General features: G+C 39.2%; 1 protein-coding gene and 1 long non-coding RNA gene across 3 annotated transcripts in view; both read left to right on the forward strand.

Moving 5' to 3' along the window:
* Positions 1-22,847, forward strand: part of Ptp69D (Protein tyrosine phosphatase 69D) — a 752,166-nt gene that overhangs the window by 182,851 nt on the left and 546,468 nt on the right. For both annotated transcript variants that reach the window (XR_010849719.1, XM_067084316.1), the window contains exon 6: positions 20,348-20,502. Coding sequence is in view for 1 of the 2 variants with exons in the window: in XM_067084316.1 (XP_066940417.1) it covers positions 20,348-20,502 (155 nt within the window). In the remaining variant the exon portion in view is untranslated. The remainder of the gene's footprint in view (positions 1-20,347; positions 20,503-22,847) is intronic.
* LOC136826837 (uncharacterized) lies at positions 17,206-20,095 on the forward strand. The gene is made up of 2 exons (XR_010849720.1): positions 17,206-17,343; positions 19,879-20,095. It is a non-coding gene; the product is annotated as an uncharacterized lncRNA (long non-coding RNA).

A 22,847-nucleotide genomic window follows, 5' to 3' on the forward strand; every position in this document is an offset into this window, starting at 1 on the left:
ATGGCGCAGTCTTCGTTTTCTTCAGATGACTTTTTCTTTTTTGGGTGAATTTCCCCCGAAAATAACTCGCAGAAATCGCGTCATCGGAGCACTTACAGCAAAAAATTTATTGATGCGGTTTCGCATCATTGGATCACCAGAAGGTTAAGTTCTTAGTTTCCTAGTTACTCTAGATGCTGTCAGTTCCAGCTATTAGAGTTTTTAGGTCTTTTGTCTTACTATATTATAGGTAATGCTATTCTAGACATTGCTCTCAACCTGAACCACAGGAGGTCTTTAGGTCAGGTGTAATTAAGGTGCCTGATACACTATAACGCTTTTTGGGAAACTTGAGTAAAAGCCTCTGGAAACAATTAAGCCATCTCTTGGTAGCTGTAGGACCTGTGATATGGTAAGAGAATTACAAGTGTTGCGCAATGCTGACTTTTGCATTGAGGATACAGCACAGTAGTCTTTTGGTCCTGACCTAGGTAAAGAACAAAATATCTGATCTGAGGTTTGCCTCTCTCAGGTTGGTAAATGCAGAGTGGACATTATGTAAAGATAATGAGTTTGACACTCTTATGCCATATAGGGTAATTAGAGTGTACTCAAATAAAGTAACCCTCTTAGAGACAATATTAATCATTTTATGTGTAATGTGGAGCAGGGACTACTATATCTAATTGCTCTGCCCCTTTTTTGTTAGTTGGTCAGATTAACACAACATCATACTGAGTTGTTACCTGTGCTGGAGGTAATTATTGTTCATTATAAAAATTTTAGTGGATGTACTTGGTCACTGAGATAGTAATAGTAATGGAAGGTACTCAAGATCCAAAGGCTGGCTGTAGACAGTGGGCTGTGGGCATCCCCTGTTATAGACCTGTTTGAGACTAAAGGAAGTCATCTTTTTACCATTTTTTGGTTTATATGTACAAAATCCTCTATTTTGGGCAGGAACACGAAGTTGTTCCTTGGTTAGGTTTAGACTGTAATGCCTTTCCTACTCTTGCTAGGTTTCTGGAAGTCATCAGTGTATTAGGGCAACTCTGTAAGTTGTCTCTTGGTGTTGATTACACCAGGTTACCAGGGAAGGCTGGGTTTCCAGTTTCTTTCAGTGGTGGACGCAAGCAACCGAGAGATGAAAAGGTTTTCATCACAATCCCACAAGCTACAAATGATTGCTTGGTATGGCCCATGGTGCTGGTGAGCTCAGGGCAGGGTCTCGCAGTAATGCCGTTATCAGTGCTGGGAAAAAATCTACTAATCGATTCTTCTAACATCAGTGGCCAGGGTAAGTTGTGGTCCCACGTTGAGGGTTTTTCCAGCACCGATACCTCTATAAACAACATGGTTAGGTTTCTGTTGCTTCTTAAACATGAGGAAACTTCTTGTAACAGCTTTTAAGGCTAAGGGCCATGTTGGCTTTGGCTATAGGCTTGTCTGAGGGCAAAGAAATGTAGATGTTTTTCAAGGTATTGAAATGGAGTTTCCCAGGTCTCTGCTATGTACTTTACCATGGAATCTGTATGAGGTTCTTCAGTTCATTATTTTGTTAACCTTTGAACCGTTTAGAACTAGCTCCTTATAAGGAAGTCTCTTTACAAACCTCACAGTAGCCTTAGACACAGCTAAAGAGTTAGAGACCCACAATCTTAGTACATAAGATTGACCTTGCTAAAGACAAGGCAATTATCTTTGCCTTGTTTTGGTCTAGGACAGTTTTGGGCTAGGTCCTTACCTACAACAGTACCTTTAACTAGCCTAGAGTCACTAGGGTTTGAGGAACTTCATTCCTTAGGGATCCAGTACTGTCTGTAAGGATTGTTGGAATTGCACCAACAGAATTAAACCTAATGTAAAGGCTTTATGATTCATATGGAAACCTGAGTTTCCTAAAAGTAGAAAGGCAGTGTCCTTTTCATTGAGTCTCTGGTCAATGACTTTCATGCTAATTGCTATCCGTAATGGTAGGAAAGCCACTGGACATATGAGTAATGGCTACAACTTTTCAATTTGAAAACTTATCGTTGGATAAGACATGGAAGTCACTCAGTGGCATGGTAATCTTGTACTTGCTTTGGCTTATCTTCATGGCGTGGAGATTAAATACGATTTTTGCAGAGCATTAACTCTGGTTTATTGGCTCTGCAGGGTTTTGGCACAGTAGCACTGCCCCTCCTTCTGCAGAAGGGGACATCCTTCAAAGAGACCTCAGTTATCTTCATGATGATCTTATATCCAATTGACAATCCTCCTAAGGTAGCATTAACCCGTAAACGCCGAGCCGCTATTTACAAAAGCGTCTCCCGTATGCTGGTGCGGTTTGAGAGTTAGCACCGAAGCAGAAAGAAAGTTTTTTTCAAAAAATCACAGCACGCTTAGTTTTTAAGATTAAGAATTCATTTTCGGCTCCTTTTTTTGTCATTGCCTGAAGTTTATTGTGCAACCATCAGAAATAAAAAAAATATCATATATAAATATTGGAATATATGACAGCATGAAAAAAAAATTTCATATATAATTGTATACAAATCGCGCTGTGAGCAAAATGGTTAAAGCTGATGAGTTTTTTTTTTTTTTCGTTGTATTGTACACTAAATTGCAATGATTTTGGTATATACAGTGAACCCTCGTTTATCATGTAGATAGGTTCCAGAACTGGCACGATAGCTGAAAAATCCAGCAGTAGGGACACCATATTTACAGTATTTATTTAACATGTATTCAGACTTTTAAAACCTCCCTTTACATAGTACTGTTAACAAACCACCCTTTACAGTAATGTACAGATATCTACAATACGTACATACAGTACACAGGCACAAATGATAAGCAATAAAACAGTAAGTGAACATAAAAAATAGAAAGATTGTTATGGTGCGTACTGTACAATTGTATAGTATTTTACTCACCACGATAGAGTTGGAAGTTACAATAAAGCCCTCCTCGTATGTACTGTTAACAAACCACCCTTTAATGTACAGAACACTTAATGCATGTACAGTACCTAATCTAAAACAGGCACTAATATTAAAATATTAGAATATTAAAGTATATAAAGAAATAAAGATTGTTACTGTACCCACCATGAAAGAAGTTGGAGAAAAACTTGAATGATGATGGTGATGCATTTGCTGCACAGTAGAAATGCTGATGATGTCTTCTACTGTGCAGCCAATGATTGTATTTTACGTCTCTTCAGACTGAGGTGTCTTTTCCTGGGACACCTCTTCAACTTCTTCCTGGGACACTTCTTCAATTTCTTCCGAAGGCATAGTAGCAGGAGGAACTGGCTCTTTTTTGCGAGGCTGGAAGAACATTGTGATCGGAAGTTGCTGCCGCTGCTTCTTTTTTTTTCGATCGAAGAGCATCCTGTAGGAGTCATGTCTTCATCGATTTTGTTGCAGAACTGCAGAGAACGAACCATATCCTCGTCCCATTCTTGTGACAATTCTTTCAGCTCCTTCGCTAGGTTGCAGAGCTTGGCAAGCCGTTCTAATGTTAAGCCTGTTTCTTCGACAACTTCTTGGGTCTCTTCCTGTGGTTCATTTTCTTCCTCACTGGCTGATTTTGTCAGGTCTTCGAGGTCTCGCCAGTTAGCGGCTGGGAATGGCAGTCCAACAACTCGTCCAACGCCTTCCGTCGTCATGTCGCCAAACCCGTCACCTCCAATTATCGCAGCCAACTGCACAGATTTCCGTACTGCAGAGTGTTGAATCTCGGCAGGCGAAATCCTCGTCGTCGTAAACAATCTCGACCACAACTTCCTCCAGCTCGCGTTAACGGTAGCAGGTTTCATTTCTTGCAGTGCCTTCTGGATGTTCTGAAGGCACGTGGCAATTGTGTACTGCCGCCAGTACGCCTTCAAATTGAATGTTTCATCCTCATCTTCTTGGGCGGCATCCACACACGCAACGCGAGGTCCGCCAAGGTATTCTTCGTGTAGAGGGCCTTGAACGCCCTGATAACCCCTGGTCCATCGGTTGAATTAAGGACGTTGTGTTGGGTGGCAGGAACTCAACCTGAATGCCCTCATGCGAAAGATCAGTCGGCGTGTCCACCAGCGTTATCCAACAGGAGAAGGATCTTAAATGGCAAGCCCTTCTCTAAGAGATATTTACTGACTTGTGGGATAAAACACTGGTGGAACCAGTTGGAGGTCAGCATCTTCGTAATCCATGCTTTTGGATTATGCATCCAATACACGGGAAGGAGATTCTTATTTTTATTTTTCAAAAGCACGAGGTTTTTCGACTTATAAATAAGCCCTGGCTTTAGCAAAAATCCCGCAGCATTGCCACACATCACGAGGGTAACACCATCTTTGAATGCTTTAAAGCCAGAGGCTTTGGCTTCTTCTTTGAACAGGAAAGTTCGCGATGGCATTCTCTTCCAAAACAAACCCGTCTTGTCCATATTAAAGACTTGTTCGGGCTTGTATCCACCTTCAGCGATAATATTCGTGAACGTCTCATTCGCGTAAGTTTCAGCAGCGACCGTGTCAGCGGAAGCAGCCTCGCCATGCAGGGAAACGCTTTTCAGGCCGATCGTTTCTAAACTTGGCAACCATCCTTTGCTGGCGGTAAAACGTCAGTGTCTGAGGCTGGGAATCAGTGGATGTCCCTGCTTGAGGTTCATCTACATCATCTTCGGTCTTCCTCTTCTTCTTCAGCGTGGTCGCCATCATCTTGAGGTTCCTTTGCCGCGAAATTCTCATACAACCTCAAAGCCTTGGTTCGGATGGTGTTAGTATCCAAGGCTATTTTCTTCTTCCGCAGTCGGCAATCCAGATTGACAAAGCACCTTCCATACGGACGTCGTTTTATTACGAGCCATAACAACTCGCTTTGCTGACTTGCTAAAGATGATGGCAGCCGCCTTCCCAATCTTCGCCTCATCCTTCTTAATGGCGAACGGTGGATTCATTCACTCCAAAATGGCGGGCCACAGCCACAGAATTTCTCCCCTTCCTTCAACATATCGAGAAGTGTCACCTTCTCAGCAATCGTCATCATTTTCCATTGGCGTTTCTCAGTACCAGCCTTAGCAGAAGCAGAACGCTTGGGAGCCATTGTAGGGTTAAGGGTATCGGCGCGGGTCAGGGGATTAATTTTGAGTGACGGTGTTCAAACTCATCTAGTTTGACAGAAGATGCATACAAAATTTCAGGTGAATTGGATGAAAACTTTTTTAACTGAATATTTTTCTTTTAAACATAACATTTTTTTGTGTTTTTTTAAAGTACATCTCCTTCATTATTTATCATTCAATTTAAAAACAAAAGTAATAGCAGAAAGTTTAGTTCTTATCAAATAAAACGCAAACTCAAAATCTAATATGTGATGTATGCTATTTTAAAAATATTTTAAAAGTGCATACCATAAAATTATATATTAAATCTTGGTAAAAAAAAATTTTTTAGAAAAAAAAGAAAAATAAATTTGCCGATGTGTTCTCTCACTATCTTTGTTCAAATTGCTTTTTAGATTTTTAAAATCCATTCATAAATACGGGAGTTTTTGGAATTTGAATGTAGAAAAAGTAAGTTTTGAGAAAAATGCAGTTAAAGTTTTGCTAACCATTTATTTTGCTTTTAGAAGCATATAAAGTTTCTTGGAAAAGCCTACATGGCACTTGTTCCCCTCTCTTTATAAGAGATATATTATTCCCTCTAAAAAAACACTTATCACTTAAAGAAAATAGTTTATCATATTTATTTTTGGGGATAATCATAGAATGCCACTACTCTTGTGCTGCCAGGTTTTTAGGAGGCTAATGAGCCCCCTTTCATATCCTCCTTTGATGTTCTTTGCTTTCTTGAATGCAGATTGATTCCTGGTCTTCTTTTCATCTGAAGGCCTTTCAGGCTTTCTTCATTTTTTTTTTTCATAATAGGCAGCAATGAACTTGCTGCATAGCTGATATCATGTTCCAATCTTTATGACCGTTTCACTCAATTTATTGAGTCCTCCAAGCTCACTCCTAAAACATAACTTTGTTTGTTGTTGTTACATATTTCAAACATATTGTGTATCTTTTCAAGGCCATAAGATGAAAGACAATCCTCTTCCGAACGTGGTTTATGCATTCTTCCTTGAGCACTGGATATGGAGTGCCATAAGGACCAGTGCCTCATTCAAACTGCATACTTTTTATGCTGTCAATCCCCTTCACCAACAAATACTTTATAGTATATGAATTCCCTGTCTAGTGATCTTTGCCACAATGCGAGAGCACCAGCAGCTCAGCAATTACATCTCGAAAATGCTCATTCTCTTCCTCCTCCCTCTCCTCATCATCAGATAACTTCAAAACAAAGTCAGTCAGTGCCATCATCATCATCATCTTGATATAATATTTTGCAAGGGAATAATAGATTTCACTCAGAGCGCTTCCGTAATAGGAAGTACTTGGCATCTCCTCAGTAGAAGCCAGCCTTACTTTTAGCTTCAAGATAAGCATATTGAGCTTGCTTCCCTTCGGTTACTAAACTTCTTTTCTGGCATGTTGGTAATATATAATACACAATTGACGTCCAAAAGTCCGAGGAAGTGTTGCAATGGATTGAAAATAACAAAAACGATTACATCAACGAAATATAAGAATTCTCTCAAACTGGCTCGCGTTATTCAGTCCTGGGACTCTATCAGGAAAACATATTGTATACAAAGAATACGCAATGAAAAGAAATAGAAATACCTGAAGAATGAATGCAAAATGAAATAGTAAAACCACCCCTAACAGACCTTTAATTCTCTACTTGGGCATCTAAACCGTTTAAAAGGCTTCAGATCGATATTATCTTCACGTGTGGCAATGGCCGGACCCAGATCTGTGGAAATATGACGATAACTAATTTTCACGAAGCCAATATCACCAAAATCGGGGTCATACCCTTAAAACAAAGTTAAAAAAAGTTCAACTTCAAACACACACTCACGCACAGCACTGGTAATGTAAACAGCATCTATCTACCGAGAGAGCGGGAAACGACAAAAAGATGCTGCAGGTCAGAGACAAGGGAAGCTGCTTCGGTCGGAGAAACGGTCAAAACACCAATCACAGGCGAGATTACAAAACTTGGGAGCTGATTCGTCATCTATCACCAATGGAACCAATCACAGCCCATCTTACATGCTAGTTTCAAATTCAAATATACTTTACGCTATTTTATGCTTTTTTGTTGTAGTAGTATAGGTTTATTCGAGATGTGATTTTTGCAACAAACAATATTATTGGATGCAGTACAAAAGATTCATGGAAAAGATGCACATTCATTACATTTGTATTTTATAATTAGTATATATGTAGCCATCAGCAGCCTTACACCATTCAAATATGACAATGTCAGACTGCATCTGATTAGCGTTTCATGTTCAGTTTAATTTTACTGGTACTATAATGAATTATCGTATGATCACATTCTCTTTTTGTTTAATTTCATTTTGTACTGAATTATATGTCATAATGCAATGAATCAACAGTACTAGCAGTTATTAATAATTATTAATGGAATTAATGAAATATTTTTGTCTTCATATATCGCGACTATTTTTGAAATTTCCGGAAAATCCGCTATATATTTTCTCTTATAATATACATACGTAATGGAAAAAATCCGCGAAGTCATGAATCTGCGATAGTCGAACCGCGAAGTAGCGAGGGTGTACTGTAATCAATTGTAAAATGATCAAAGCAACACAGAGAAAATATTATCACAAAATGATGCATGAATTCGTAACGTGCAGACATAAAAAAAGTTTTTTAAAAAATTCACCATAAATCAAAATATTGTGCTAGAGACTTTCCGTTTGTTGCAAAATGAAGGTAAATGATTGAATATTACTAGAATGTAAGAGGTTTAGCTTATAATTGCGTTTTTCGACCACTTCGGGCGCGTAAAAGTTGACCGAAGGTTGAAATTTTGGCACTTATCATGATTTATATGAAAATATTTCAAAACTGATAAAAGCTACAACCCTGAGTTATGTTTTGTTATATTCTACATGAAATTGCACACATTTTCATATATAAAACTTTATGTAATGGCTAATATAAAACGGTGCAAACATTACGACAAAGTGACTAAAGAATTTCTGAGATTTTCTGCCGAGTTAGCGCGCAGGGGTAAGGAAAAAGTTTTTTTTCAAAAATTCACCATAAATCGAAATATTGTGCTTGAGACTTCCAATTTGTTGCAAAATGAAGGTAAATGATTGAATATTACTAGAATGTAAGAGTTTTAGCTTACAATTCCATTTTTCGACCATTTCGGTCAAGTCAAAGTTGACCGAAGGTTGAAACTTTGGCACTTATCATGATTTATATGAAAATATTTCAAAACTGATAAAAGCTACAACCATGAGTTAATTTTTGTTGTATTCTACATGAAATTGCACACATTTTTATATATAAAACTTTATGTAATGGCTAATATAAAACGGTGCAAACATTACGACAAAGTGACTAAAGAATGTCTGAGATTTTTGGTCGAGTTAGCGCACGGACATAAGGAAAAAAGGAAAAAAAGCTTTTTTTTTCCTCAAAAACTCACCATAAATCGAAATATTGTGCTAGAGACTTCCAATTGGTTGCAAAATGAAGGTAAATGATTGAATATTTCTAGAATGTAAGAGTTTTAGCTTACAATTGTGTTTTTCAACCATTTTGGTCGAGTCAAAGTTGACCGAAGGTTGAAATTTTGGCACTTTTCGTGATTTATGTGAAAATATTTCAAAACTTATAAAAGCTACAACCATGGGTTGTTTTTTGTTGTATTTTACATGAAATTGCACACATTTTCATATATAAAACTTTATGTAATGGCTTATATAAAACGGTGCAAACATTATGACAAAGTGACTAAAGAATTTCTGAGATTTTCGGTCGAGTTAGCGCGCGGACGTGAGGAAAAAGTTTTTTTCAAAAATTCACCATAAATCAAAATATTGTGCTAGACACTTCCAATTTTTTGCAAAATGAAAGTAAATGATTGAATATCACTAGAATGTAAGAGTTTTAGCTTACAATTGCGTTTTTCGACCATTTCGGTCGAGTCAAAGTTGACGAAGGTTGAAAATTTGGCACTTATTGTGGTTTATGTGAAAATATTTCAAAACTTATAAAAGCTACAACCATGAGTTGTTTTTTTTGTATTGTACATGAAATTGCACACATTTTCATATTTAAAACTTTATGTAACGGCTAATATAAAACGGTGCAAAAATTATGACAAAGTGACAAAAGAATTTCTGAGATTTTCGGCCGAGTCAGCACGCAGATGTAAGGAAAAAGTTTTTTTTTCAAAATTCACCATAAATCAAAATATTGTGCCAGAGACTTCCAATTTGTTGCAAAATGAAGGTAAATGATTGAATATTACTAGAATGTAAGAATTTTAGTTTACAATTGCATTTTTCGACCATTTCTGTCGAGTCAAAGTTGACCAAAGGTGAAATTTTGGCACTTATTGTGATTTATATGAAAATATTTCAAAACTTATAAAAGCTACAACCATGGGTTGTTTTTTGTTGTATTCTACATGAAATTGCGCACATTTTCATATATAAAACTTTATGTAATGGCTAATATAAAATGGTGCAGAAATTACGACAAGGTGACGAAAGAATTTCTGAGATGCGTCGCTGATGCTTTCTAGTGGGAGAAGAAAGAAATTCGCGCATGCGCAGCTGGATCAAGCTTGTAAACAAAACAACAGTGTGATCTGTGAACTCCCAGCATCCCTCAATGCGCGTGATTTAAAATTTTTTGCAAACTAGGGCTATAAGTATTTTTCCACGAATATTTAAAAAAACTTTTTGTAGTCGACGTATTTTACGTCCACTTGGCACCCGACAGACAATTTTCGTCGATATAAAATATGTCCAGTCGGCGTTAAAGGGTTAATAGCCTATGGATTGAATTTACTGGTTAAAACAAACTCTGTTTTCACAAATATTTTGTTACTAAGTAGTAAAACAAACACTTTAAAGGTTGGCTGATTTTCACTTTGGCCACCACCTGTTTCAAATATGGGAATCAGCTGTATAATGGAGTTAAGGTTCATTTCAAAAGTATAAATATTTAATTTAATGTTTATTTTTTAGACATTTACCTCTCCATTTTATAAATTGCCCTCCCTACCTCCCCACATTCAAAGTGGACAGAAGTAGACTGCTGGCTATGAGTGTTTGTACCTATTAGACCCCTGATGGGGGATGGGGGAAGTAGATGGATAGAAGAAGGATATCCATAGAAAACTGAGCGTTCTGATTTTTCATTTCAATCTGTTGAACTCTCGCTGGTGCGGAAGTAAAAGCTATATAATGGAGAGGTGAGTAATTAAAAAGTAAATATTGTATTATTTATATGATTCGTAAGTAGTTTTATTTAATCAAACCAATTTCTCATAGGTTCAGGGAAAAGTACTGTTAGTGAAGTGCCCTTGTGGATAATCCAGGAGAGATGAAAGGATGAACTAATTACTATGTATCAGATTTAATTTATGGTGTCACAAGAGATGTTCTCAGTTGCAAAATATACTTGAAGTAAGGAATTTTTAATGCAAAATGTATTGAAAGATCAGAAGGAGAAAAGGTGAAGAGCACCACCATTAGGAGAGGCAGAATATTTTTGTTGCTTGAGGGTACACTTAACTGAAGCAGGCATTGAAAGGGCATTAAGATGAATAACAACGTCATTGAAAAAGTAGATTGCCAGACTACTGGAAAATGACAGTATCTCATTAGTAAATACAGTAAAAAATTGTTTTGCATAAGACTTAACAAAGGAAATGAGGTCGTGGTAGATGATTGTGTGTTAGAAACAAGAATTATTCAAAACTTGGCATTACAGCATTGTTTGTTATGGCAGATTTTAACATTTTTTTATGAATTAATAAAAGTAACTACTGTATGTAAAATGTTTTATGTGCAGGGTTAACCCTCGCTCATAAAATGGCCACCCCCGTGCAAACAAAGTGCAAATGGCTGTCCATATAGTATACTCCTCTCATTTTTTTCCGTGTATTATATCCTCCGCTGCCGCCAATCTCATTTGTTATAGGTTGCCGTGAGAGAGAGCTGCTACCAGGATTGCAGTAGCTACCGGATGCTTCAGCCATATTGGACCCTGAGGCACTCTGGTCTTGCCATGAGTCAGGCACGCCCAGCCCGAGTTCATTCTCATTGTGTTTTGGCTCTGATAGCAAGTGGACGTCCATTGTTCTTGCTTGCCCATTCCACAGGTCTGCCAACCTATGCCCCATGTGTGACAGGCCTGAGTTCAATATACCCATGTACTGGATCGTTCCTTTGGACTCCTACGGTAAGTTTAAGATAACTCAAGTATTTTGGCGGCCTGGTTTACCTCCTACCGAAATATTTCTCGACTTTTTAACAAACCCCTCCAAGTAAATCCTGTGCTCCACCACATGTATTGCTTTCTCTCCATTCATCTCAGTAACCCCTCCTTTTGATCCCTCTTCCAGCCTTTTCTCAGCCACAGCTGCTGTTCATTTGCATGCTAGTTAATTCAGATTTGTGAACAGTGCTATATAAGTGAGTTTTGATTGATGGTGCCATTCATGGGCATGTTGTTAAGTAATGAATCCTTGTTATTTTAATTGCATGGTATTAGACTTCAATTCTCCCCAGTCCTAGAGGTAAATCGACACCCCTCTCTTCCAGAGGGATGCTTTTATTGTGAGTGACCGAGGACACTCTCAGCTCATCCTTTCATTCATTGCCTGAACTCATCCATGTGCAACGGGACAAGGAATTTAACTTTTTTCTTTTCCACCATCTCTAAGGCTACAAAACTTATTTGGTTAATCAGTTGTGTCCCTAGTTGTAATTAATTTAGTACGCTATTGTTTTAATTAAGTAAATGTAATTAATCATTAACTGATTATAATTATGCCTTGCAGTAAGTTGACTAAAAAAAGAATACCAAAGGTTAGTATTCATCATCTTTCCACTTCTATTTCAGTTTTGTTTTACTGTCAGCCATTTCATAGCATTCCATTGCCAAGGCCAAGGCTGGCAAGTAACACTGGTGATCTTGCTTAAGATGTAATTGTAGAAATTCCCCAAGTAAAAATACGTACATAAAATATAAACGTAAAAACACAAGCCGAGATTCCAGTCACAAGCGAAAAGAACTCTTAAAATCTGTGCTGTTTTGGCTAGGAAACCTTAGCACATCGTAGTGATAGGAATTTTAAAGATCTCGCGCTTATTTACAGTGTCTAATATGTTCTTTTTGCAATTAAGGCATGCTCTACTTTGATTTCTAAAGTAGAATCAGTTTCACTATGCGATTTAGGACGGTTGGTCTAATTTAGCCAAGCACGTGTTCACGTAAACAAAGGGAAAACCTGTTTTAGCCATGTTCGGTCGGTAAAAAGCCAACGGCTAGAGCTTGATTTTGTGTCCGAACCCTACGCAATTTCAGTGAGGGAAATCTCAGAATTTCACCGAGCCACATGTTTTACGTGTTGCTACCTTGTTAGACTGTTCTTGCAAGCTATAATTTTAGATAGGGAGCTTGCTTGCAAAGTTAGCATTTATTTGCTAGGGTGAGCATTCGGTTGAGCATTAATTTCATAATGCAAAACTTGCACCATAGCAAAACTATTTTTTTGAGTTCGGCGTTGAAGGCAAAATTTTTTCATTGCTAGGAGTTAAGTAACGTAAATTTATGCATACTAATCATGTCTTGGTTTTAATTTTAGTGGGGTAGGCGTATGCAGTTCGCTAGGGAATGTTACTGGTGTAGTTAGATTTTGAGATAGAGAGAGAGTTCTTTTATCTTAAATCTTTTATCTTAAATATCACTTAGGGTGTTAGATATTGCTTTCCACCCCACTAGATTATTTAGCACAGATATTGCATTTGCTTTCCACCCTGCTAGATTATTTAGCTCATCAGAGGGATTAGGCATTATATTAATTTTACTAAGCAGTCCTATTTAGAATTTTATATTCTCAGACTAATTGCTTAGCCTACTCCCCCTTGTGTTGCTAACCTATCAATTTAAAGTACGGGGCTACTATGTCCTATATATTACATTGTAATATTGTAATTTGCCAAAACCATTAACTGCCTTGTACTTTTTAAACTAATAGCATTTGTGTACTACTCATTCCTTGTGTCCTCACACCTATTTGTGCTTATTATACCTAAATTTTGTAACTGTGTGGCCCCTTTTATTTTGTGTGTTACTAACACAGTACAACCTTGTGGTGCCTCTTGTTGCACTGAATGTGCCTTTGATTAACTCCACTCTGTTCTAATTGAACCACCTCTGCTCCTGTTACCACCATGTCTGTGGGCTGGTTAAACAAATTCACATAATTATACTTTTGCATTTGCATTTGTAGGTTTCGACCCATGTGTGGTGTTTCAGTAATCATACCCTTGCATTGCAGGCTTTGACCCGTGCCTTGAGTCCAGATAATCACAACTTTGCATTTGTAGGCTTTGACCCTTGCATTGTGTTATACTCACTCCCTTGCATTTGTAGGCTCTGACCCATGCAGCATGTTACAATACTTACACCTTGGCCTTTATAGGTTTTGACTCATGCATTGTCTTCCAAATATTCATGCTGCTGCATTGTAGGCTATGACCTGTGCATTGTGTTAATCCTCAAATTTTAATAGTGCCTAGTGCATTTGTCTTGGCCTATGTTAGTTGTGCTTCATGATAGCTAGTGCCGCTTCACTTTGTGTGTAGATGAGCCACATATTTTATACCATCTGCACCCACTTGCCAATCCTGTGGAGTGCCACATACTTAGTTCTTTGGAACCATTTTGTTTTACAAGTGTATCCTAGACAGGCTCACTTTCGTATTTTGCATACACTGCCTAGTACAGAGTGCCTTTTACAGTTCCGCACAATTGCTTGCATGGCCACTAAACCTTTGAGCATTTTTTGGGAAGGTTAGACTCCGCTCTAAGTAATGGCAACATGTCACCGACATAGGGAAAGGTATGGCCTTGAACTGATCCAGTGGGTCCAAGAGCAAGTCATTGAAACTGGAAATTAGAGACAAGAAAAGGAAGAAAGGGATTGTCAAGAGGAAAGGAAAGAGAAGAGAGGGAGCACCAAAAGAGAAAAGAAAAGGAGCTTCAAAAGGAAGAGAAGTAGTGTCAAGAGAAAGGGAAGGAGGGTCAAGAGAAAGAGAAGCAGTGATAGAAGGGGAAGGAACTCGAGCTCGAGAAATTAAAGCAGGATAGTGCCTTAGCACCGAGCCACTAACCTATCCATTGCCTCCTCTCATTCCATTGTATCAAACATAAATGGCCTCATCTGTCCCTGGAATGACTCTGAGCCAGAGGAGTGGCTGGAGCACATTGAAACTGTCTTCAATGAGTACAAGCCTACTAGTTCAAAAAGACCATGATCCTGGCCAAATACCTGGCCGAAAAGGGATAAGACGCCCTGAATTCTTTGGAAAATGGTGAAGGGAACCTTGAGGAGGTCAGGAAGGCCATAGCAAAGGCCTATGAGATCACACCTGAGCGTTGGAGACAAAGACGGTGAGGTCTTCCCAACTTCCCAAGGAGGTCAGCCAAACCTGATCCGACTGGTGCTCCAAGAAGATCCGACCTGTGCAGTGGAGGAACGATGCCCTGGAGTGCAAGGAGTTTATGGACCTGTTAAACCGGTTCTTCCTCAAGGACATATTCCGTTATACACCCAGCCTCTTGGCTCTCTACATTAGCGAGAAACAGCCAAGATTACTTACTGACTGCTGCCGTATGGCTGATGGTTACGAGACCTACCACCCATCCTCCAGCACCTCCCATAGGCGCATAGTTCCTCCTGACCCCACTGCCTTGGCTGTCCGACCAAAGAATGGGCACCTCTCAAATCCACCTGTATATGAATACTGCAAGAAAATAGGGCTTTAGAAGCCCAATGTAAGGCTAAAAGGGGGAGCCTCCTCTAACCAGAACTCCCAACCTACCCAGACTGTAACCACTCTTCGTAGGGATTATAGCAAGGTTTATTATTCAAATTGTAAGAAGTAGGGACATTCTGCAAATTTCAAGGATTGTCCCGGAAGGAAAACTGCCATGATGTTGCTTTGGTTGCTGCTCATTCATCCTCGTTAGGGCCCTTCTTGAGGTCTTTGCCTTTGGGGAGGTCGTTATTGCTCTCAATAGGTCTCTGCCTTCAGGGACACTGGTACTCAAACCTCCCTTTTAAGGTGAGACAAGGTACCCAATGGGGCCATCATTGAAGAGAACAAGCCTGCAACTATTTTATAGGCATTAATAATTGGAGGCTGGCACTCCCAATGCTCCAATTGAGGGTCACTAGGACAGGATCTCCTGAGCCCCTTCCTGGGCTGTCCATGGGTCCTGCCCCTTCCTAGTCTCTGTCAGAAGCTGATGATCACCCCATTCCTGCAATTGAGCCACAGCCAGTGCCTGTGCCTGGCCATTATAACGTTCCATCCCACCCAGTCGTTGAGCCCACACCATTGTCAGATTCTGGTTCTTTGCCACTTGTACAAACCTGGACGTCCTGCCCTTTTGGTCCCAAAGCCTCACACATCTCTTCTCCAAGTCTTGTGCCTGAGCCTGTCTTAGCACCAGTGCCAGCGCTTGCTGCCGACCTCCCTTCAGGAGATCCAAATCCGGCCCTTCTTGCGCCTAAAGGCCTGGCCCTTGTACCTTTCGAGCCTCTCACACTTCCAGCCACCTCCTCTTCTCCACTACCGTCCCCAGAAATTATGACTGACGGACAATCATCACCAAGAAGTCCTATCTAAGATGGTCACCGCTGGGAAGGTTAAAATGCAAAAGATAGCCAGACTAGTCAGATCCACCTCTGCCCAGGTTGACGCAGCAGTGGAGGCAGTGACCAACTGAGTGCCTACTTCGCCAAATGGCGTAACACCCACAGTCCAGATCTATGTGTAGAGGGTAATTGTATTGCAGGCCCCAGTCTAGCCCAAGAGTCTTCTTGTCCTCCTCTGGAGCCACATGCCCAGGTTCCCACTAGGAAACCTAAGCCTAAAGAGAAGAAGAAACCAAGAAGGAAGAGGAGTAAGGGGTGTAGAGGGCCCAGGTAGTTAACAGAGCCACCGAGCTCTCGTGGCACTTACATTTTATACTTACAGTTCCTTAGCTTATTAGAGCAATCCTAGCCCTTGATCCAGAAAAGATGTTTAGGGTTGTCTCCTACTTTTAATCAGTATTGATGTATTGAAAATTTATTTTGTACTGAGCTACATCTGTTCTTTAGCTCAACAAGCTGAAGAACATGTCCTTGCTATATATGTATTTTGTTGCATGCCAGCATGTCGATGTGGTATTTTACAATTGAGATACCCAGTTGTATAATTTTTAACCTTATTTTTAGTATTAGTACTAAATGTTTGGGATGCAGCTCAACATTCCCACCTGTATTTAACATGTTCGTTTATCGTAGGGATATATCACTCACCTGTGAGCTAGGTTATCACTTTGCTTGGATCTGTTCAATTTAGTCAACCCCACAGACAGTACATTCCTTAAATACTGTAAAGGTAGGCACATTATTCTTAGCCTTAAATCTGGGTATTTTTATGTAAAATTTAGACCACCTATTACTTGTTGTAGGCTGCATTTAATTAGTAACCTAGAGTTAACATATAGTGCTGTGCTAGCTTGAGTCTGTGTGGAATTCGATTAGTTCAACTTTGTGACCTTGATGTCGAGTTACCCTAATATTCAGTTTTAGCCAGTATCCCACAGACAGTACTTCTTTTAAATAAGCGCAAGCACATGTTCTAAGAGGTAGTAGTGCCCTGTTATTCTATGTACAAGAGAATATGCTTAGATGGCCAGCCAGCCAAAACCACTCCTTCATTTAGAGTAATTTATATTCACTCAGGTTAACTCTGTTCTTGCAGACCCTTTGTCCTCTTAAGGGCAAAATGTGTACTAAAATGGGGGGCTATTTTATGTGCAGGGTTAACCCTCGCTCATAAAATGGCCCCCGTGCAAACAAAGTGCAAAGGACTGCCCATATAGTATACTCCTCTCATTTTTGTCCTCCTTGTGCTAATTCCTCCGCTGCCGCCAATCTCTTGTTCGTTATAGTTTACTGTGAGAGAGAGCTGCCACAAGGATTGCAGTCGTTACCAGAAGCGGCGGCCATATTGGACCCTGAGCAGCTCCGGTTTTGTCATGAGTTGGGCGTGCCTGGTCTGAGTTCATTCTTGTGTTTTGGCTCTGATAGTGAGCGGACGTCCACAGTTCTTGCTCACCCATTCCACAGGTCCTTCAACCCTTGCCCCAGATGTGACGGACCTTAGTTTAGGATACCCATATACTGGAGCATTCCTTTGGACTTCTATGGTAAGCCTAAGGTAACTCAATTATTTTGGCAGCCTGTTTTTCCTCCTACTGAAATATTTCTCAACTTTTTAACAAACCCTCCAAGTAAATCGCGGGCTCCATCACATGTAGTAAACCCCCCATATTCGCGGACTCACCGATTCGCGGATTTCTCTATGGACATAGACAATAAACCCCCCCCCATATTTGGGGGATGCATACCACACCCTCCCGTAAATAGCTAAAATCCACGAATACTTAAAACCCTTCTAAGAACACTTAGAACTGCTTATTTTGATAGTTCAGATACAAAAAAAAACTCAAAAAATGCTTATACAGGTAGTATCCTGCTTACATTTGGGTTAGGTTCCAAAAAACCCTTCGTTTGTTGGAAAAAAAGGTTCTCGAATATAGCCTAGCCTACGCTGGGGCATTCAGTACAGTAACATGTATACAAATATGGTAGCCTAGCCTACACTATTAAGTATATTCTATATAATAATTCTGGAGGTTCATGCAGAGTAACTTATGATAATTCAATACAAAGAGAAATTGAATAACAAACAAGAATTAGCTTAGCCTACACTATCATATTATCGTATACATATATGGCAGCCTAGCCTACATTATACTGTACTCTATATTTACGTAATAATATTGTATCATACAAACATCAACATAACGAATATGCATCTTTTCCATGGATCCTTTAAAATGTTATGCATTACTTCACTGTATCCAATAATATTGTACAGTATATATTATATTGCTTTTGTATTACAAATTGCAATCAGAGTGATCAATGTTTTGGTTTGGAAATTGATTACATGATAAGTTATATTTTACTGTGTTTAACTCAGTTCAAGAGTGCTTTTCTTACTTGTATAGTTAGCATAAATGAATCTCTAGATACTTTATTTATGTGGGGCAAGGTAATTTTTTGTTATACGAAGTGTTTTTAAGTCGAAATATAACTTAAGTACGTCTCGTTGTGAAATTAATTTAGCTATTTTTTTTTGTTAATAGATGACTTTGGCCATTTGGGGCATGTTTGTTTTGTGTAAAAAAAAATCAAGATTCCGTTTGTTATTTTCACTTGCTTTCCTCATAACATGAGCTTTACATATTTATTGTTTATCAGCATAAAAATAGCAGTACAGTAATGTGTTCTTTCATGCCCAGTAGTTTTGATTAAAATTCTTCCTCCCCAATTTTAATTACGGTCGAGTTTCATCCATGTTGCCCATGCACAATAATTTATAGTCGTTAGCAGCTTGAACAGTGTTTTCTCAGCTTCAGCTACAACTTACAGCTTAAACAGCTTAAATTTAGCAGTATATTTCCTTGCCAATCTTTTATCCATACTGAATAAGGGTATAATGTAAAAATTTATGTCTCCTATTCTAATTAACTTCATTTGTACTATAACTACAGTAATTTTTTATTACTGTTCGATGGTTAAATACAAGCAAAACTGCTGTTGTTATCCGATTCGGTTATAAGCAAAACAATAGTTTCTCGTTCGGTTGTTTATGGCAGTATGCCTTATGCAAGAGCATAACATTACTACTAACAATACTTTTATCATTTTCTTTTACATTTTTAACTGGAAGATGGGATAAAGAGATGAAGGAAAAGAAGTTGGTCTTTTGTAATTTGGTCTCTCTCGCTGCCTGATTGTACACTGCTGCCTTCGCCCGCGCGAAATTTTATAATATTTTCTAAATATTGTCGTATCGATATTACTTGCTTACCCCATGGAATTATCATAAGGCGAATTATCGTAACTTGAGCACTACCTGGGTACATATGTATTTTAATCGTTTTATCACAAAAAGTACATTTAGTCATGAAAATGACATGAAAATACAGTAATTAGTGAATATTTTTCAGTGAAAAATACTGCGAATGGGGAAATTTACCGTGAATAAGGTGTATACATGTATATGTTCCATAGAGAAATCCACAAATCATGAGACCACAAATGGGTGGCTTTACTGTACTGTATAGTGTAGGCTAGGCTACCTTAAATGTATACATGCTACTGAATACTGTAGTGTTGGCTAGGCTATATTCGAGATATGTTTTGTCCAACAAACGATAGGTTTTTTAGAACCCAGCCCTGTCATAAGTGGGATAATACCTGTATAAGCATTTTTTTTTTTTGTTTTTTTTTTTTTTTTTGTGTTTGAACCATCAAAATAGGCAGTTCTAAGTGTTTTTAGGAGGGTTTTAAGTATGCGCCGATTTTAGCTATTCGCAGGGGGGTGTGGTACGCATTCCCCACAAATACGGGGGTTTACTGTATTTCTCTCTCTGCATTCATCTCCATAAACCCTCCTTTTGATACCTAGTCCAGTCTTTTTTCAGCCACGGCCACTGTTCATTTGCATGCTAGTTAATTGAAATTTGTGAACAGTATGATATAATTGAGTTTCAATTGGCTGTGCCATTCGTGGGCACATTGTTAATTAATGAATCCTTATTTCAATTGCATGGTATTAGGGCTTCAGTTCTCACCAATTCTACAGTTAATTCGACACCTCTCTCTTCCAGAGGAATGCCTTTATCGTGAGTGACCAAGGACACTCTCAGCTCGACCTTTCATTCATTGCCTGGACTCATCCACTTACAACCGGACAAGGAATTTCACTTTGTTTTACCACCGTACTTTAAGGCTATAAAGCTTATTTGATTAATCACCTGTGCTCCTAATTTTAATTAATTTGTACACTATTGTTTTAATTGTTGAGTAAATGTAATTAATTGTTAACTGAGTATAATTATGCCTTGCAGTAACTTGACTAAAAAGAGTACCGAAGGTTAGTATTCATCTTCTTTCCATGTTTCTCAGTTTTGTTTTTTGTTTTACTGTTAGCCATTTCACAGCATTCCTTTGCCAAGGTCAAGGCTGGCAAGTAACAAATGTGTTATATGCTTAGTGACAATTTTTGTTATGAGCTGTATATTTTATGTAAATTACAGTATATCATATTAACTGGATTGTGATATGCTTATTTTTTAGGTACAGTGTTGAGACTCGTGAAGAATCAGATCTACATCTTTCTGATCTTATTATTGATAATGCAACATTAAAAGACAATGGAAGTTACGAATGTGTCGCTTCCAATGTTATAGGAAATGGGGATCAGAGTGGGAAGCCTTATCTTCTTGTTCAAGGTTAGTTTGCATTATTGTTTATATTATTACTGTAAACTGTAGTTTGACGGGACCACTAGGTCACATATTTGGCCCTAAGTGAGAGTGGAAATCAGATTAAAGTAAAATTGAAGAATTTAGATATTTGATGGAAAGAAACTTAAAAGAGCAGATTGAAAGTAAAAGGCAGATTATAATTAATCTTTGGATTGTATGGAAGATGCTTAAAGTGTTTAATACTGTCCCCATTTTGCATAGAGAACAGCATATCTCTCAGCCCACAGCACGCAGGTATTTGATGTGACTGAGTGAGGTTAAACTTATATTGCAGATTTTGCCAACATTGCAAAAGATTGTACATGAACTCCTTATAATCTTTTAAGATAAATTATGATTTACAAGCTGGAAACCGGTAAAAAGAAAACACACAAGGGATTGGTAGCAACGAGATAGGTTGATAGGCTAAGGTGGTAACTGTCACCTCCATTGCATATGAATCGAGGAGGTGACCCCTCAGCTTCTTCCAGCCTTGGTAACTTGATTGAGGGGTGGCTAGAGGTGGACTGTGTAAGTTAAGACTGCAGGTTTGTTGTCTATGAAAATACAAATTGATCACAAAAATTTGTCATTTGTTCATATGCGGAACAAACCTGGGTCTCAACTTTTGGAGGGAGGAAAGAAGGTCTGGAACCGACTGGAGGTTCAGCACACCTGGTAACTCTTCCTGGCTTTAAGAAACCTGTGGAAGGAAACCAAAGCCTCTGGCATGATAAATAAGTGATTATTTAACAGCCAGACTTCTGGACCTTCGTACAGTGTAATGCGACAATGTAGAAGGAAGTTAAAGAACTATATCTGTAGATAACAAACCTTCGTAGCCACCAATAGTTTGCTATCAATCCTCTCTCCCCTTGCTAGAGAGAGAAGGGACTTGCTTTTACAAAAGTGTAAATATTCATGTAGGAATAAGCAAACTTCAACAAAAATGCCGCAGTCTCACTTGTATTGAACCCGATCCAGCACACGATGGAATGATTTCTCATTGCCCACTGGGTAGAGAAGAAGAGAAAGGAAAAGGAAAGATACCAATCACATTCATTCTCACTTTCTTACCATCATCTTAGGTCATATACAAACTGTCCCGCTAGGGGCACTGGATGAGTTACACAACCTATTGAGCAGCCACCACTGGACCCAAGGAAAAAGTGTCCAAGGACCTGTGGGCAACGTTCCGCAGATAGAAGGAAGTGAAGGTGGTCTGACGAAGCCAAGTGCCAGCTTTCAAAATCCTTTGAACAGACAAGTTCTTTTTGAATGCCAAAGAAGGGCCTATCCCTCTTAGCATCATGTGCTCTTGCATGTACTGTGTTAGGACTGGGGCATGAAGTTGAACCATAAGCTTGTCTGATAGTTTTACGAAACCAAAAGGAGATTGTATTTTTTTACACTTCTTGCTTGTTCTGGCCAGTGCTAAGGAAAAGTCTTTGGCACCCCTGTCTGAGATGAAGAGCCCTTTTCAGGTAGCATTGTAGTACTCTGATGGGGCAAAGGAGCAATTTGTCCGGATTGTTGTCAACAAAGTCATTAAGAGATGGAATGGAAAAGGATTCAAATCTGTCATCATGAGAAGAGGGGTTTTGAGTCTTAGCCACGAATTCCAGGACAAATTCGATGGCTACGGACGTCCACCCCTTGCATGTTTGACATCAAAGGATAGGCCATGGAGTTCACCAACTCGTTTCGGAGAGGCCAGGCCCAACAGGAAATCCATCTTGAGAGTCAAGTTCCTGTCTGATGCACAGCATAAAGGCTCAAAAGGAGCATGGGTGAAGCTGCCTAGTACCAAAGTCAGGTCCCAACTGGGTGGTCCTAGTTATTTTGGAGGACAAGGCTGCTCAGAGCTCTTGAGAAGCATTGAGATCATCTCATGAAAAAGAAAGATCAACACTCCTCATACTATACTTAGAACTGCACTCAGGCAGCTCTGTAGTCCTTGATGGAAGACACAGAAAGTCATTTCTCTCTGCGGAGAAAAACAAGGAAGTCTGCTACTTGCTGAACGGAAGTTCCAGCTGGAGAGAGACCCCGTTGTTGATACCAGCCACAGTAAATGGCCCACTTGCCCTGGTACATGTCTGAAGAAGATCTTACGTAGCCAGACATCTCCAATGCTGCTCTGCGAGAAAAGCCTATCGCTCGAAGGAGATACTGATAGTCTCCAGCCATGAAGAGACCGGAACCCTACCGAGCGGTTGTGCCACAGAAATCTCTCAGAGCATATGACAGCAGGGATAGGAGATCAGGGAACCATTCCTCATGAGGTGACATGGGAGCAACTAGGGTCATTCTGAGACTCTGGGAGGTCA

This window comes from Macrobrachium rosenbergii, chromosome 41 (assembly GCF_040412425.1).
Source record: "Macrobrachium rosenbergii isolate ZJJX-2024 chromosome 41, ASM4041242v1, whole genome shotgun sequence".
Lineage (NCBI taxonomy): Eukaryota > Metazoa > Arthropoda > Malacostraca > Decapoda > Palaemonidae > Macrobrachium > Macrobrachium rosenbergii.